This window comes from Seriola aureovittata, chromosome 15, assembly GCF_021018895.1.
Source record: "Seriola aureovittata isolate HTS-2021-v1 ecotype China chromosome 15, ASM2101889v1, whole genome shotgun sequence".
NCBI lineage: Eukaryota > Metazoa > Chordata > Actinopteri > Carangiformes > Carangidae > Seriola > Seriola aureovittata.
Window position 1 is genome coordinate 22,890,074 of NC_079378.1, and position 16,612 is coordinate 22,906,685.

Here is a 16,612-nt window from a genome sequence, read left to right on the forward strand (position 1 = left end):
AGGCAGTTCTGCAGTTGCCAGGGGTTACGCAGAAAGAATTAGAAATATCTACACATTGAATCGGTTAAACACCGGAACACCTTGTGTAGCAATTAAGCATGAAAAAGTGAGCTGTGAGGTGTGAACCTATAAAAAGAAGTAATGGATAAATAGTTAGTAATACTTGGATTGGTGGAAGTAATGAAGAAACAGTTGAAATAGTAAAATTAAACCATGGTTGAAATATTAAGCTGTAATGGACAAATAGTTAACATAGCTTACAGTAAAACAGTTCAAATAGGTAAAAGTAATATCCAGCTCCTGCCACACCAAGTTATAGTATGAATGCAAACTTATATTGACCTAAAAAAAAAGCACTTTATTGTAATAATGTCCACTTTTGTATGATTATTAGTGTTAAAGAACATCCAGGTTAAAAAGTATTAAAACTTATTGGTTAATCCCACTGAGATAGAGAAACATAGTAAAAAGAATTCATGGACAGATAGTCCAACAGGCATTTGCAATAAAATTTAAATAACAAATAAATAAAATTACAAAATTGTAATAAAAATAACACACAAGGACAAACGTATAAAACACAGCCTCATCTGTTAAAAACAACTGGATTCTGTTTTTGGGAAGGTTTTAAGATCTTGCTTCTAAAATGTGGATAACTTATAAAACTGTCCATTTCCATGTGTCTGGGGCATTGAATCCAAATGCAGTGTTCCCCAGTTCAGAGTTAACCGTAGGTACATGGAGTGTTAGCCAATCATGTGAGCGGACACCCCTGGAACAAGATGGGTGGTGTAAGCGAAGGGGTCCTTGAATCCATCTGACGCGGCTGTGGGTCTCCATCAGACAAAAAAAAGTGCTGTAGCAGCGCACACTTACTGGAACTGAGCAGCCTCTGTCCAAATACTACTTCACTCTGCTTTTCTGTTTCCAGTTTCAGAGAAAAGCTGTCCTTGAAAATGTTTTGGAGCTGAGGAGTCTGATATGTCTGTCAGCTGAGGTTGTGTCTGCTGTATGTCCATATAGGTGTTGGCTCTGTTTGAGGAGGGAGAGGAGACGACCACCGCCTTTGTGGAGCCTGTTGTCATTCTTCTTATCCTCATTGCCAACGCTGTTATTGGGGTCTGGCAGGTGAGATATACTCTCGTCGTCCTGTGTCTCTGTGTGAAGTGTGCATGCATATGTGTAATGTTTCTTTTTTCAGCTGGTGTTCTCATGGTTACAAGGGCTAACAATGGATAAGGAGATGGTGTAAGACAAACATAAATGAATTACCCAGTCCACCAGCTGTTGAAGGATTCATCGTTAGTGTCCTTTTATCCGTGTACTAAATTCAAACTGACACCGTGTGTTTACATCTGTACGTCCAAGGCGGCTGTTGGCGGTGGAGCAGTCAAGTCTATGCATCAGGTCAAAACATAAACAAACCGCGGAGCTCGTGCAAAATGCCCTCTTCATTCATTTGTGTTGTAGAGGAAGCCGGCGTGGATTATTCCTCAAAGCGTGACCGTGACTTTCTCTTTTAGTTTGCCTTGCTTGTTTGTTTTTTTCACGATGCCATAAAGCAGAATAACCTGTTTATTGTAAAACATCAATATAGCAAGACATTTTAAAATGCCCCCTTGGCGTGACTTCCTGTTTTCACATTTTTCTGGCACGTCTCCCTGTGCAGGAGCGCAACGCTGAGAATGCCATCGAGGCCCTGAAAGAGTACGAACCGGAGATGGGGAAGGTGTACCGCATGAACCGCAAGGCCGTCCAGAGGATCAAAGCCCGAGACATCGTCCCGGGGGACATAGTGGAGGTGGCAGGTAAGCTGCGCCTGCACCCGGAGAAACTCCTCCTGTCGCTCACTGAGACTAATTTATACCATGTCAACCTCCAGAGGACTTTCGCTGCTGTCACCCAGCTGCCTGTGTGATGCCGCCGCACAGAAACACACACTCACACAGCCTTTGCCACCAATTCATGAGTCTGGAATCACTGTTGGAATATCTCAGACTAGATTACATAAGAGTCTTCTCTCTGGGTGTGCAGGTGCCAGGGCTGTTATCCAGTTGTGTCTATTTGTGTGTGTGTGTGTGTGTGTGAGAGGTTGTGTGTCAGTGGCTGTGGTCACCCCTTGTATTTAAGGCCCAGTTTGATTTTCCACAGCTTTCCCCTTCCCTTTGCTTTCCATGCTCTCAGTCTCACCACCTGGACACTGCTGGATGTTTGTCAGCTCCTCACTCACACTCCTCTACGTTACATACACACAGTTCCCCGGCTGTAAACTCGCCCATGTGTGGGCAGCCGCCGCTAAAAATAGTCTTGTTGTCACTCTGGTTCCAGAACCTCTGTGTGTGCCAGAGTTAATGTGCACACACACACACACACACACACACACACACACACACACACACACACACACACACACACGTAGCACCAAGGAGTTCACTCCACCATCAACATGACCGGCTTCGGGAGGGTAACCTTCCCCAATTGCACGGCTAGTGATTTGTCTCAGACGGTCGCAGAGATGTGTGTGTGTGTGTGTGTGTGTGTGTGTGTGTGTGGGAAAGGAGGCAGAGCTCAGGAAGTGTGTGAGAGATCACAGCATTCATTCATAAGTGCAGCACAGAGAAGCAAGGAGAGGGATTATACACGGCGCGTTGGTTACAGTGATGCCTCGGCTCAATTTAATTTCAGCACAGGGTTTGAAAAATGAAAATTGAATCATCCATCCAAGTAACGATCACTGAGGGGTTCTCGGCCCGGCCCCCACAGGCAAGTCAGAGTTGCACATTTTTAGAAAATTAAATCAAATCCACTAAACTGTTCCTCTTGATATTTATGGAGCCTAATTTGCATGACTTGCATGGGAAAGAAACGCCTTTGTGTGCGTTTGTGTGTGACAGATAGCACTTCCTTGGAATTTGGGCTTGTTACAGCCGGTGTCCTCGATCACACGTGCGTACGCGCACACAGCAAGACGCTGACAAGCCCACACTGGTAGCAAGCACCGAAATGACTCCACTCAACCCCCATCTACCGCGGCTACCAGCGCCGTCACTGTCAACACCGGCAGTGTCACCATGACAACACCCCCGTGCCCGGCTCCTCTCGGTGTCGCTGAAGTTCACAAGGGGTTGAGGTTTAACGACACCTGTGATGACAGCGAGGAGGGGAGGCAGATATGACTTCAAATGAACCAGCTGCTGTTTGAACAAGGGATCTGATATTATTGCTGGCTGTCAGCAGCTGCGAGAGGAGCCATGTTGGTTGTCCCATTGTGGGGAGCGGCCAAGGTCAGAGGATAACAAACTGGGTTCCAAGGCTAACTCGTCTTCTGTTGATCAATGAGCGTTTTCCTGAATTTAAATCATAAACTCGTAAAAGAAATTAAAAGACATTTAGAGGAGACGGTGGTTTAGACGCAGCCTCATGAGCTCAGTTTATCCACCTCTTTAGTTTGACCTAAACCCCCATAATCTACATTATATTAGAGAAAAGAATACATTTTGTTTCTGTTGTTGGTTTTCTCCTCACTCTTTTTAATTCACTTCATCACTTTCCTCAAGTGCTGTTCGTGCAGGAGAAGGAGAGGAGATATTAGTCGTAGCCAGCAGCTGGACGGTTGGATGTAGATGTTAGTGCGAAACTCATCAAGGCTGCAACTCCAGTTTAAGTAGTGAATGCTTTTTACTGTCAAGAGTTTACTCTAAGAAGAGACATGACAGTGGTATTATGCACCCCGCAGCATCTTTGTCAAATATACACAGTCATATATTCAGCGCTTCGTTCAGTCTGACATAATGCTGTTGCTAAGCAGTTTTAAACATGGGTAAACAGCTGAGGTAGGTACTGCACCACACGCTCCTCTCACTTAGAAAATATGTGTGTCAGGGATCTTCAAGCGCACCCTCCTGACTGAAATATGTTGGGATACAGTGACAAAGAAAGCAAATTAATATTTTCCTTTCCTACGTTGATTTCCCAGGCTTTCCTGTGCTTCAGATTAGCCATGGTTGTTCCATGGGAACTTGATGTTAGGGGGTAAAACAAACTGTGTGGAGGTCTCGGAAAAGGACACTGTTGACCACAAGTGCCTTTGAGGAGAGAAAAGAACATAAATATATTTACTCGGGTTTCCACCGCCGCTGCCCGCTCTCCTTCTTGTAGGTACACCCCGGCGATGCCAGCCACGGTTATGACACAGTTGTGATTTGCGCCTCCACTGGAACTTTCCTGGGTTTTTTTTTAGATGTGAGTGATGCAGTGGTCAGGTTGTCAGGAACTTGTAGAGGATTTACACAGGACCTGAAAGCTACACCACGCCAAGCCGTTCCCAGTAAACGAGTCACGGTTATCCTGCACGTGAATCACGACCTCTTTGCCAGTGTATTATGCAAGACAGTTGTTTGGAGTCCAGTTTTTACCAAATGGAAAAGGAGCTCTGACTGTTCAAACCAGATGATTTCCTCAGTTGTTTTCCTCATGTGTGCATGTGTTACGTTCCAGTTTATTCATGAATAATGGGCTAAAATGATCATTTAAAAAAAAAAAATGTCTTGCTTTTATACTCGAATCGCTAATAATAATAACCAGACAAATTTCTGGTCTTTGTAATATTTAAAACGGTGCTTATGTGAACTCAGTGCGGCTGAGTGAGGATTTAAATTTCTCTTCTAGCAGATGGAGAGTGTCTGTGGGAGGCCGTGGCAGAGAGGGAAGGTTTGATAGGGGAGCAGGAGTCTGTGGGTAGGCGTTTGAAAAGCCTCTCTTTTCTGCCCTCAGCCAGTCCTGCTACAGTGAACCTGTAGCCCCCGGCCACCTCCCACACAAACAAACCACACACCTCTTCTCTCCCCCTCCGCCTCTCCCACTGTTGTTCTCTCCCAACACATGGGTGTCAGACAGAGCAAGCTAGAGAAACACAGAAATGGAAGAGCAGGCTTGTTCAGCTTTTCACACAGCATGGCCTCTTCATCTCTCTCTCCCTTTCCCTCTCTCTCTCTCTCTCTCTCTCTCTCTCTCTCTTTCTCTCTCTCTTTCTCTCCATCTCCGTCCCGTCAGGAAAAAGAAAAATTCCTCTCCAGTCTCAGAGCACTGAGCAAATGTCAGAAGACGTGAGCACTTAGAAAACTTCAGAGTGAGGCCAGTTTGAGACAGAAGACTTACTGCCTGTCGAGTGTCTTTCAGCGCACGAGCGAGGACCGGGAGAAAAACAAAAAAGATGTCCAAGCTTTTTTCCTGTTGAAAAAAAAAAAACCATGATGGATTCACAGGCAGGACCTTGTTTTGGTTTGAGATTAACGTGGAGAAGCACTGACGACTGAAGGCTCTGAGTTGGCATTAAATGAGACGCTCATTACACAATAATGATCAAGTCTTTTTCCTTTTCTCTCATGCTGGAAACAAACAAGTGACGAATATTACATCTGTCTTGAGTGTTTTGAGTCATTTCCCTCTCCTCTGCTCTGGGACGATTGCCATTGACTACATTAAATGATCAGTTTTACACAAGCCAGCTCTGTCCTGCTTTTATGAAAATATTTTCATTAAATGTTCATTGTCGGGCTCTGACAAAGAGGAAGCAATAACCATTTTGTTTTGGGGCATTAGATACTTAGCTCTGGCTGAGAAATACGAGTTTAATATGCAGCCTTAATAAGCAGATTGTAAGGTGGAGAAGACCGAATGCATCTTGTGGATTTACTGCAGGCTTCGTCTGTAGTGTACGTCTGACATGTGTGAGGAGGTGGTGTATCGGAGGAACGGGGAGAGTTGCTGAGAGTGAGGAGAGAACAAACTGGAGGTGAAATAATCAATGATTTTAAAACAGCAACGTGACTCCATGGAGGCTGTATTGAGCCTCTATTTACTTGCGGCTGCAGCCGGAGGCCGGGCTGAACCCACCGACGTTTCTTTGCTCAGGGATTTATTGTTTGAACACAGACACTCGATAGGGCGTAACTGAGTGTTCACCTGCAGCTACACTTGTGGACTCCTCCGAGGAGTTCAACACAGGCCGAAGGTCAAACTTATCAGACGGACAGTGTCCTCTTCGCTGTCCTGTTTCCTCTATATTGTTTGAATAAGGTGGGCATGTTAGCTCCTGCTGGATTGCCTTTTGTGTATTTTCTTTATCCACTATAGAAAGGGTGGCGGTTTTGATCCGTCATTCCATCACTTTGACCCAGACTGAAAAACTATTGGATGGATTATCATGACATTTCTTGTAGAAATTCATTATCCTCAGAGGATGAAGTCTAATTACTTTAGTGATCCTCTGACCTTTGATCCGTTGCAGCGAGCAGGTTGACATTTGTGATTCAGAGAGAAAATATCCTGAGAACTGTTGGATGGATTGCCACAAAACTTGTTTCTGATATTCACATTCTCCAGATGATAAATTCTAATGACTTTGGAAATCTTTGGACTCCTCCTCTAGCCACCACCAGCAGGTCAAGTATTTCACTTATTCAGTGAAATAGCATCTATGAGGTGGATTGGCACAACACTTTGTATATTGCAATAGTAATCTCTCACATTTCCTTTGAGTGAAATGTCTCAACAAGTATTTCAGGTCCCTAGAAGATAAGTTGTAATAACTTGATGATCTCTTGATTTCTCAGGTCAAAGCACCGTCATCGGGTCAAAAGTTGACATTCCACGAGTCTCAACTGTACTTTGTGCTAATTAGCAAATGTTAGCATGCAAACAGGCTAAATGAAGGTAGTGAACATTGTAAACGTTATACAGCATGTTAGCATTCTCATTGTGAGCATGTTAGCATACAGTGCTGACGTTAGCATTTAGCTCAAAGCTAAGTGCAGCCTCAGAGAGTTTCTAGCATGAATCCTTTCCTCGATAACTTAAACTGATTTTTCCTTTTTTTTAAAAATATATTTCAATATTCATTTTTTGGTAATCTCAGCCTCTTTGTTTGTTTTGTTAGTTGGTGACAAGGTGCCTGCTGACATCAGAGTGACCTCGATAAAGTCCACCACCCTGCGAGTGGACCAGTCCATCCTCACAGGTATTTCTCATCTCTCAAGTCCAGCTTCAAGGCTTTGGGAGTAGACAGAGAAGACTCCTCTTATTGCACCTTTTATTGCATGAACTTAGAAGACCTAAGGTTAAAAGTGTTCTACAATTTTAGTTTCAGTGATAGTAGGTTTCTACCCCTCAGGCTGTGAATGTAACTTTGTTTGGCTTGGTCATGTTTCGGAATATCCCATTGTTGGTCTAATACTTATCACCTGTCACACTTGCAGATCTAATCGTGTAAACTGTGTCGTTTTCTATTTCTTAAGGCGAGTCCGTGTCCGTCATCAAACACACTGACCCTGTCCCTGACCCCAGAGCTGTCAACCAGGACAAAAAGAACATGCTGTTTTCTGTAAGAACATCTCCCTGCAGCTCCCAGAGTCATGTTTATCTTCTGACTTCATGGCAGGAATTAATAAAACCCTGACTTTTAATCACATCAGTTAATATAGGTTATATCAGATTGCTTAATGAGTCTATGAATGTTTATGCTTCATTGCTGACTTTGATGATTTATTTGGAAATATGACTGAATTTATAACTGAGAGATTTTTCTGCATCAGGGCACCAACATTGCTGCAGGTCGCGCCATAGGTGTCGTCGTCGCTACCGGCGTGACCACAGAGATTGGTAAGATCCGTAACCAGATGGCAGCTACGGAGCAAGAGAAGACGCCGCTGCAGCAGAAGCTGGACGAGTTCGGACAGCAGCTCTCCAAGGTCATCTCCCTGATCTGCGTGGCCGTGTGGGTCATCAACATCGGCCACTTCGGAGACCCCGTCCACGGCGGCTCCTGGGTCCGAGGCGCCATCTACTACTTTAAGATCGCTGTGGCCCTGGCTGTGGCTGCGATCCCTGAGGGCCTGCCCGCTGTCATCACCACCTGCCTGGCCCTCGGCACACGTCGCATGGCCAAGAAAAATGCCATTGTTCGCAGCCTGCCGTCTGTCGAGACCCTGGGCTGTACCTCTGTTATCTGCTCTGACAAGACGGGCACCCTCACCACCAACCAGATGTCTGTTTGCAGAGTAAGTGGCAAATAAGGAAACTGAAACATGCTTATTGTTTGAGTGAGGATGTGGCTGTTGATAATACAGTTTAACACATAGACACACAGCTGAATTTGTTCCAGAGCAGAAGCTTATCGTTCAATTTCCACATCCGATCATTTGACTGACACCTCTAAAAAAGCTTCTGGGAACTCCCTCCCAAAAAGTGTTTTGCTGTTCTTATTGATGCCAAGTCTCCACAGTTCATCCATCTTCGAGATTCTTCTTTTCCCCCCCGTGTGTGTGTGTGTTTTTTTTTTCTTCTATCTTTCCTTTCGTGCAGCTGGAGCTTAAAGTAGGATGGAAAATCTTTTGTGGTGTTGTAATGTTTACCTCCACTTTGGCAGGTATGAGATAGCTGCTGCTGGTGGAGTAGTACAGGCTGGCAGCACCCAGCGCACTACAGTATATCAGTTACAGATCAACACACACACACACACACACACACACACACACACACACACACACACACACACACACACACACACACACACACAGTGAAGGTTTCCAAAAGGTCATATCGCTTGAATAAACACAATACAGTGATCTATATCCTGAACTGTCCTGTAGCTTTCAGTGTGTAAATGGTGTATATTTAATTACATTACACAACAAACAGAGAGATCTTATCCACAGGTATTCATGAGTGTTCTCCAGCACAAAGCCTCGCCCTTTCCTTTGTGTCTGTCTGTGTGTGTGTGTGTGTGTGTGTGTGTGTGTGTGTGTGTGTTGTTCACCAGCCATCTTTGCTCCAAGCACAGAGTAAATGCCAGCGTGGTGTTTGTCTTGGCTCCCGTTAAGGGTTCCAACACACACACACACACACACACACACACACACACACACACACACACACACACACACACACACACACACACACACACCTAATTTCAGTTAACACTTCTTGTCTTCTCACCTCTCACCTCAGCTAATACTGGGCAGCACTAAAGTCATGCCCAGACAAACCAGGTGTCAGAAGACGGTGTTGTCAGCTCGTTCTGTGATTTCCACCACAAAAACCTAGAGGTCACGTGTTTAGGGTTTATTGATTACTGAAACGGTGTTCGTTATTGGAATCTGGTCAGTTTGTTGTTACTTATTCATTATTCATCAACAGTAACAACAGAGTGTTTGGCATCATTTTGAAGTCAAGAGTTAAAGTCTTTACAGGACCTGAAATGAATTTTCAACAAAGAGAGACCTGATCCGAATAGACCGGAGCATAATTAGATCAGTTGAAAGAATGCCAATAATTTAAAGTCCTCCCTCACAAACTTGGACAAGATCATAATAATGATCGTCTAGTGTAATTCATGACAATAATTTCTTAAACACAGTGTTTTCTTGTGCTGTGATGACGACATGCCACGTGATCAGGGCTGATACTGAGTATGTTTCCACACACTGTAGATATCAGACATGTTCACACACAGACCTGAGACCTGGGACTTCACCTGAGGTCAGGTCCTGTGAAGAGATGATTTTAATTTTCCTCAACCTTTAGTTTGAAGTCAGAAGAGAAGCTGGTGTGGGCAGTGGGACGGAGCCTGAATCTGGGTTGGGCTTAAGTGGTCGCCCACTTTACGCCGAGCCTTCAGTTTGTAACTGTAGCTGAAGAGCATTCACTGTGGCCACAAATGACAATTACAGGACAGAGACGAATCAAACTTCCCCTTTGCAGTTTTTTTTTTTCGTCGTGGTGCTTCCTGGAGATATTTCTCGTGGTTATCTAACCTTTGTTTGTGGTCTGCTGCGTCTGCGTATGTTTTTTTTATGGTTTTTGTGTGTCAAGGTTCATTGCTCAACACAAATGTTTGCCCAGGCTTATCCATCTGTGCTTATTCTTGGACTGGTCTCCAGCCACTGGCCCTGATAGCGCCATGTGTCTCCCTTGCCTCGGGGGTATCCCCGTAGCGGCAGGATTTCCAGGGATTCCCCTCTGTGTCCTGACACTGCACTTCCCTTTTCCCGTCACACATGCAGATGCACACAAACACGCAGACATAAAAAAGGGTTACTCACCATTCATCTACGCACAAGCTCAGTAGAGGGGTGTAGAAAAATACAAACTTGTGCCACTACCACTGAGTCACATGGATCACACTGTGCCTTGTTTCCTTGGAGACCACAGCGGATCAGATGGTGAGGGAAACTGACCACGGATGAGAGAACAACCTTATTATATTCCTCAGGCCCTACTTTGTGCGCGCTCTGTCTCTGAGTAGTGATTTGTTACAGCATTGTGGAGCAGAGAGGAGCGAGCCTGATGACCTTTGTGAAATTAAGGATTGAGCGGAAGGGCGAGGCTATTTAAAAGACCCTTAAAGGGACAGTACATCCAGTTATCAATTTAAAAAAATCAGTGAACAGAAATATAGGGAATAACGGAGTAGAGTGCTGCACGCAGTCTCCCTTTGCTGCTGTGAATTATAAGGCAGAGATGGAATAAAGCAGTAAAAAACTAACTAGTTCCCCATCCATCTAGTTAACCTGTCTTATTATTTACTGAGTGTAAATGTAGAACAGTACAAACAAACATCTTGCACAACCTGGTATGAGGCAAACACTTTGCATACAGCTCAAAGCAGCATACACAAACACATATAAACCCAGTAATGACGAAGATTGCATATGAAAGTTAGGAAAAAAAAGAATAGAGGATACATAGAACAAAAGAAAGAAGAAAGTGAGAGAATATTGTAACTTTTCGAACTTTAAAGTTATTCATATTCATTAGTCCTGGTTGATTCGGTGACACCCGAGGTTCGTGGTGGTACAGCAAGATTAATAGTAGCTGGTACATGTGTTTGCAGCGCAGCCAAACAAACTCACTTTGTTTTAATAAAGAAGTCAGTCAATCAATTTGCAGCGCAGTGTGAGTAGTTTTCCTCACATCAGCAGAAAAAGAAAACAGCTGGTTACCTCGCTGAGGAGACTGAGGTGTACAGCCGCTTCCCATTACTTTGTGCAAAATATTGAAAAATGATCATCTTGCTTTGCAGACACCACTGCTGTCAGTGAGGGCGAACACATTGCGTTTCCTGTGTCTGTTTCATAGTAAAGGCCATCCTGTGTTTCACCTGTAGAATGCTTTTAATGTGACGGTGAGCTGTGAGCCTCCACTGCGCTCGCTGTGTTCCCCAACGCTGATTGTTTATGAATTGATTAATCGCAAATTAAAAAATATGCAGTAAGTAAGCATTAATGTGTAAGTAAGTAAGTAAGTATTAAAACTAGGTTTTGACACAATTATTACACAGTTTCAGTTGATATTAATCAGTTTATCAAATGAACTAATTGCCACACAGTGAACTGGCTGCCCACTCTGCCCAGTTGGTAATTCAGACTTGACCAGCAGCAGTAGGAAGTGCTGGGTTTGTATTATATTTCATTAAGTTAATACAGTTCTGACACAGTCAGGCTGATCTAAATGAGATAATCAATAATGCTGTGTTACATGCATGCATTGTTTTCTAAGAATCAGTTGTAGGTGACTTGAATCAGGAAAATCTGCAGAATTATAACAACCTCTTTATGTAATTACTGAGCACATTCGTCTCGAAATAACGACACGTCACAGTTACAGGTGTACAGGTGAATGAACCTACAGCTACAGCTTCAGATCTCCCTCTCACTTCTGCCTCTGTTTAAGGAAAATGTCAACACTGTTGATGTCAAAAATTACAATGGCAAAATTGCATGTTCTCACAAAAGCTATAATCTCACAGGCTATAATTATGATTCAGTATGACAGTTATTTATAACTGTGTTTCATCCAAACTAGACTACAGCGGTAGACTAAATGTAGTAACCCTGTTGGCTCAGAGAGATGTTGAGGAATAATTACTCCATTAAGAGGCTAAGACGCGCCTTTCAGGCTCATGCGCTGGAGGGACCCCAGCTGCCCCTCATCTCAAGTCCATCATTGATTTTGCGTTCCTTTTTAAATCGATGGGTGCTGGTAAGTCAGTGACACACACACACGCGCGCACACACACTCACACACCCGCACAGAGAATCGAGAAGGAAATCGCATTTAACTAAATAGCTGCTTCATTAATTCTTCAATCAGCTGGATTTAATGGAGTCTCAAACAGAGCTTAGGTGGGTTATAAGGGTGCTTTGCCTCTGTGTGTGTGTGTGTGTGTGTGTGTGTTTACTGTTTGCTGAACTGAAGTGTCAGGTTATTAAAAAAGTGAATATTGACAAAGGAATGGAAATCAAGGGCAGTCTTTCAGCCTGCTGTGAATTTATGTATTTAGAAGGTGTTCAGAGGCACGAAGAGGCCTTGGACTGTGAATAGTTGTTTGTCCCCATTCTTATAAGCAACCGGGCACCGCACTGCCTCCTTGTTTTCATCGATATATTAGTATTACCAGTACGTCGTGAACTGCCCTTCAGGAAGAAGATTTGCCAACAAAGCTGCCAACAAAGCAAATCCTTGGACAGCTCTGGGACTCCAGCTCTTTCTCCCACTTTCTCTGGCTTGTGCTCTGTTTTTCTGCAGTGGACCGGAGCGCGTACGGTCGTGTGAAAGTGTGATTGACTGATGAAGCTTTACACCGAGACGTGAGCGGTGGAACTCCCGTGTTGCCTGTGTGTTTGGAAACACTAAACAATCTGGGGGGGGGGGGGTTGGTCATAGTTTGAACTGCACCTCTCCAGTGACCATTTTGCCAGTCTGCAGAATACTTCCTGTTTACAGCCACTGTTTGATTTTGATAAATACTTAAAAACCTTTAATTTGTCCGGAGTGGATGAAGAACAAAGGCAAGAATAATTGCTGTTTCTTAGTCGCCTCCTTACACACGATGCAGCCTTCATTGTTTACTTGAAGTGTGTTTTGACACCGTGGCGTTACGTGTGAATTGGAAGCTGATAATGCAATAGCACTGAATCACTTGGCAACTCAGCTGCAAGATGTACCAACAGCACCACCACAGTTCCACTCTGGCTTTTTATGACAGCAGAGGAATAATATTATTACCTGTGTGAGCCACACACACACAACACAAGGACACGCTGCAGAGCCAGTTTTTTTTATAAAATTAACTATTAAACTGTCATTTTCAGCTTGAAATTAAAAGCTGAATTCATCACCAATAAAACACATCTTTGCTCAGTTTAAATACACTGGCACTCGCGCTGCCACAGCCTCACCTGGTCTGGAGTGACCTGCAGTTGGATACTGGCTCATGTTGGCAAACTGTTGCTGTGCAATCGACATCACTGAGTCTCTTTAAGACTTTATGCCTCTTCTCTGCATTATGTTTTAGCGTTTACTATTATTCCAGAATAGCTACTGGTGGCCACAGTAAATGCAAAATTCACACTTGAAGTCTCTTTAAGTGACAGTTTGTAGACTGTGAAGTGAAAAAGATCCACTATTATCATATAGATATCATCTAGATGTTGGTTCTGACACTTAGTTAAAGCTACAGTTTACACTAAGTTGCTTATTGATGACCTCATTAACTCAACATCCCATTATAGGTGCACCATTACACAAAATGTAAATATTCCAGATATCCTTAGCACCTTTGTATTCACATTTCCCCACATTTAAAGACAAGCTGTATATTGTCCATGTTTTATTTTCTTTCCTAAATCACAGGGATATTTACATGTAAAATAGATTTTTAGCAAAAATATGCATGTGTGGATGTTGACGAGGCGTGCCCAACAAACATGCCTCTCTAATGATGAAACCGCTGGCGGGTAAAGTTTGTATCAAGATAACCGTTTATCGTAGAGACTACTATGACTCCCATTTTGGTTAAAACTAGATTTCAGTCCACAGGAGAGTCAGTGAGTCTACTTTCATTCACTAGTGCAACTAACAAGGTTTTTTTTTTCCAGCTCCAAAGACAGAAAGGCTGACACAGATTTCTTCATTTGATCCATCCTAACTGTTTAACAGCGGTGGGCAGCCGCAGCTACACAAGGACCAACCACAGTTCTCACTAATTACCTAACTACCGCCTCTGTTTGTGTTTGCCTTTTTTCCTGTCCAGATGTTCGTCGCAGACAAGGTGGAAGACTCAAACTGCACCCTTCATGAGTTCTCTATAACTGGTTCTACTTATGCCCCTGAGGGACAAATGTGAGTGTCACAGTTTAAACATGTATCATGTTTTATTGAGGAAAGTCTGTCCACCTTAAATACCTCATTAGGTAAAAAAGGACGTGTCTCTGATTTCGTATTTTAACAACACAATTTACACTCGGCTGTGTTGTGTGTTGTTATCTTCAAAATAAGATATGATTGAAATAGATGCAGTCAAGCGAGCTGTGATGTGGTCTGTGGTCCAGGATGTGTTACATCACTGCTAATGATTCCCCCTAAAAACGTGTCTAGCTGTGCTTTACGTGTTGCTATGGCTGTTTCTGTGATAACCGGGGGAAATAGCTGGTAAACCTGAGCATATGTTTTTGTTGACTATCTCGCAAAAATCGTAAAAACCCTAAAGCCTCAGCTGCACTGTATTCCTATTGAGTTACACACTTTCTCAGTTGTAATTGTTCGAGTGCAGATAAACTTAACAAAAGGTTTTAAACATGGGCATTTTGATCTCTGCTGTGTCAGAAAGATGTTTTTATGTCAGTAAATCAGCATTTGTGGAGGATTAATGGTAGGTGGCTGGTCATTATGTAGGAGAAGGATTTCTGCAGTTCATTATGTATGCATGTTGTTTATTTGGCTGTTTGGTGAGTACAGCACTCTGCATGAACCTGTCGATTTCATAACAGCAGAGTGTGGGTTATTGTGTGGGAGCTTCGCTAGCAACCGTTGCAGTCTCTACTGGGAAGGGATCCATGGTTGTCATGCAATCAGCACTGCTTGTCAGGAACACGCACGAGCGCGAACACGCACGAAGGCGCTGTTTACTACCCTACAACCACTGTTTCACCAGTCAACTCTGGAAAGCTAAACAACTGAACATCTTCCCCGCTCATAAATATTGATGAGGTTACTGTGTCTGACGTGTAGCGAACTGTGAAGGGTTTTTCCCTTGTGTGTTGTGAGTGACATTTGTGCTTTTTTTTTGTGTGTTTGTGTGTTTGTGTGTCTGTGTGTCCTTCTAGACTGAAAGGAGAAAGGCCCGTTCAGTGTGGAGACTATGATGGACTTTTGGAGTTGGCCACTGTGTGCTCTATGTGCAATGACTCTTCACTGGACTACAATGAGGTCTCACACACACACACACACACACACACACACACACACACACACACACACACACACACTCTCACGCACACACACACACACACACACACACACTCAAACAAGCATAGAGATATAATTTAAAGTTTCTATGCAAAATAAACCTGTAGCACTTACAGCATTGTGTCATGTTTCTTTGCATTATATGTAATATACATACTGTAAATGCAATGACTATGAAAAGTAGCGCTGAAATGCACACACACACACATACACACACACCAGAGAAAGCTTTTTCTTGTTCAGCTGAGCTAATTTTTACTCGATGTTTTTCTCTGGTTTGGATTACTTTCTCACCTCTTTGTTATCATCATGTTATCATGGTAACCATGCGGAGGAGAGAGGCCAGGGATACGGCACTCCTCAGCTTCCATGTGTCCTCCCTAGACTTTCTGTTTTTCTGTCCTCCTAAACTGTCGCTTTGCCACCAATTTTGTACATTTCTGAATAAAGTGTGAGAATAAATTGTACTGGAGAGAGAGAGGGGGAGGGAGGGGGGGGGCAGAGCGCTGAAGTGGTGCGAGGTGTTTTATTGCTGTCTGTGCTTGCTCATACAAACAAATGATGTGTGGTACGCCATTACTGCTTCATCTCACCTTCTCCACTTCTCAGCCGGTCAGGACACACATTTAAAACCACTTTGCATGTATGACTCAAAGTTTGTGGAGGCAGAGGTGAGCGACTGGCAGACTTGCTCACAGCGTGTTTGCTTTGGACTTGTTCTTAACGACTTAATCGCTCTTTAAATACTGTATCACTATAAAAATTCAGTTCAGCAGCACGTTTTCAATGTATTTCTGTTCTCTTATAGGCCAAGGGGGTTTATGAGAAGGTGGGTGAGGCCACAGAGACGGCTCTCACCACCTTGGTGGAGAAGATGAACGTCTTCAAGACTGACCTATCTGGACTCAGCAAGGTGGAACGTGCCGGGTCCTGCAACTCGGTAAGCTACACGTGGAGATGTGTGTGATGCTCCTGATCTCCGCTTGAGGTGAGAGGGTCCAGGCTACATAAGCAGCTTCTAGCATAATACACCCGAATTTCCAACTAAATTATCGGTGGTAAAGTTGCATTATGGGTAATTTGCCAGACAGACGAGGAAGAAGAATGTGCGGATTTAGAAAAAAAAAAGAGGATATCTCTGTCCCATCATCAGTATCTCAGGTCAGACAGTGTTATAGGATTGTAATGTTAAATCTTTTGAGTAATGTTTTAACGTCCAATCAGTGATGTGTCAAGTGTTTGAACCAAGTCTCTGTAGTCAGTCAGTATTAACGCTCATTCATTCACTCAGCTGCAGTGAGGACAT

At 43.6% G+C, this 16,612-nt stretch overlaps 1 protein-coding gene across 3 annotated transcripts in view; it reads left to right on the plus strand.

Moving 5' to 3' along the window:
* atp2a3 (ATPase sarcoplasmic/endoplasmic reticulum Ca2+ transporting 3) overlaps positions 1-16,612 on the plus strand; it is a 42,431-nt gene that overhangs the window by 16,795 nt on the left and 9,024 nt on the right. For all 3 annotated transcript variants that reach the window (XM_056396808.1, XM_056396807.1, XM_056396809.1), the window contains exons 4-11: positions 1,024-1,128; positions 1,670-1,808; positions 6,938-7,018; positions 7,296-7,381; positions 7,593-8,057; positions 14,093-14,181; positions 15,165-15,267; positions 16,115-16,246. In XM_056396808.1, the coding sequence (XP_056252783.1) occupies positions 1,024-1,128; positions 1,670-1,808; positions 6,938-7,018; positions 7,296-7,381; positions 7,593-8,057; positions 14,093-14,181; positions 15,165-15,267; positions 16,115-16,246 (1,200 nt within the window). The remainder of the gene's footprint in view (positions 1-1,023; positions 1,129-1,669; positions 1,809-6,937; positions 7,019-7,295; positions 7,382-7,592; positions 8,058-14,092; positions 14,182-15,164; positions 15,268-16,114; positions 16,247-16,612) is intronic.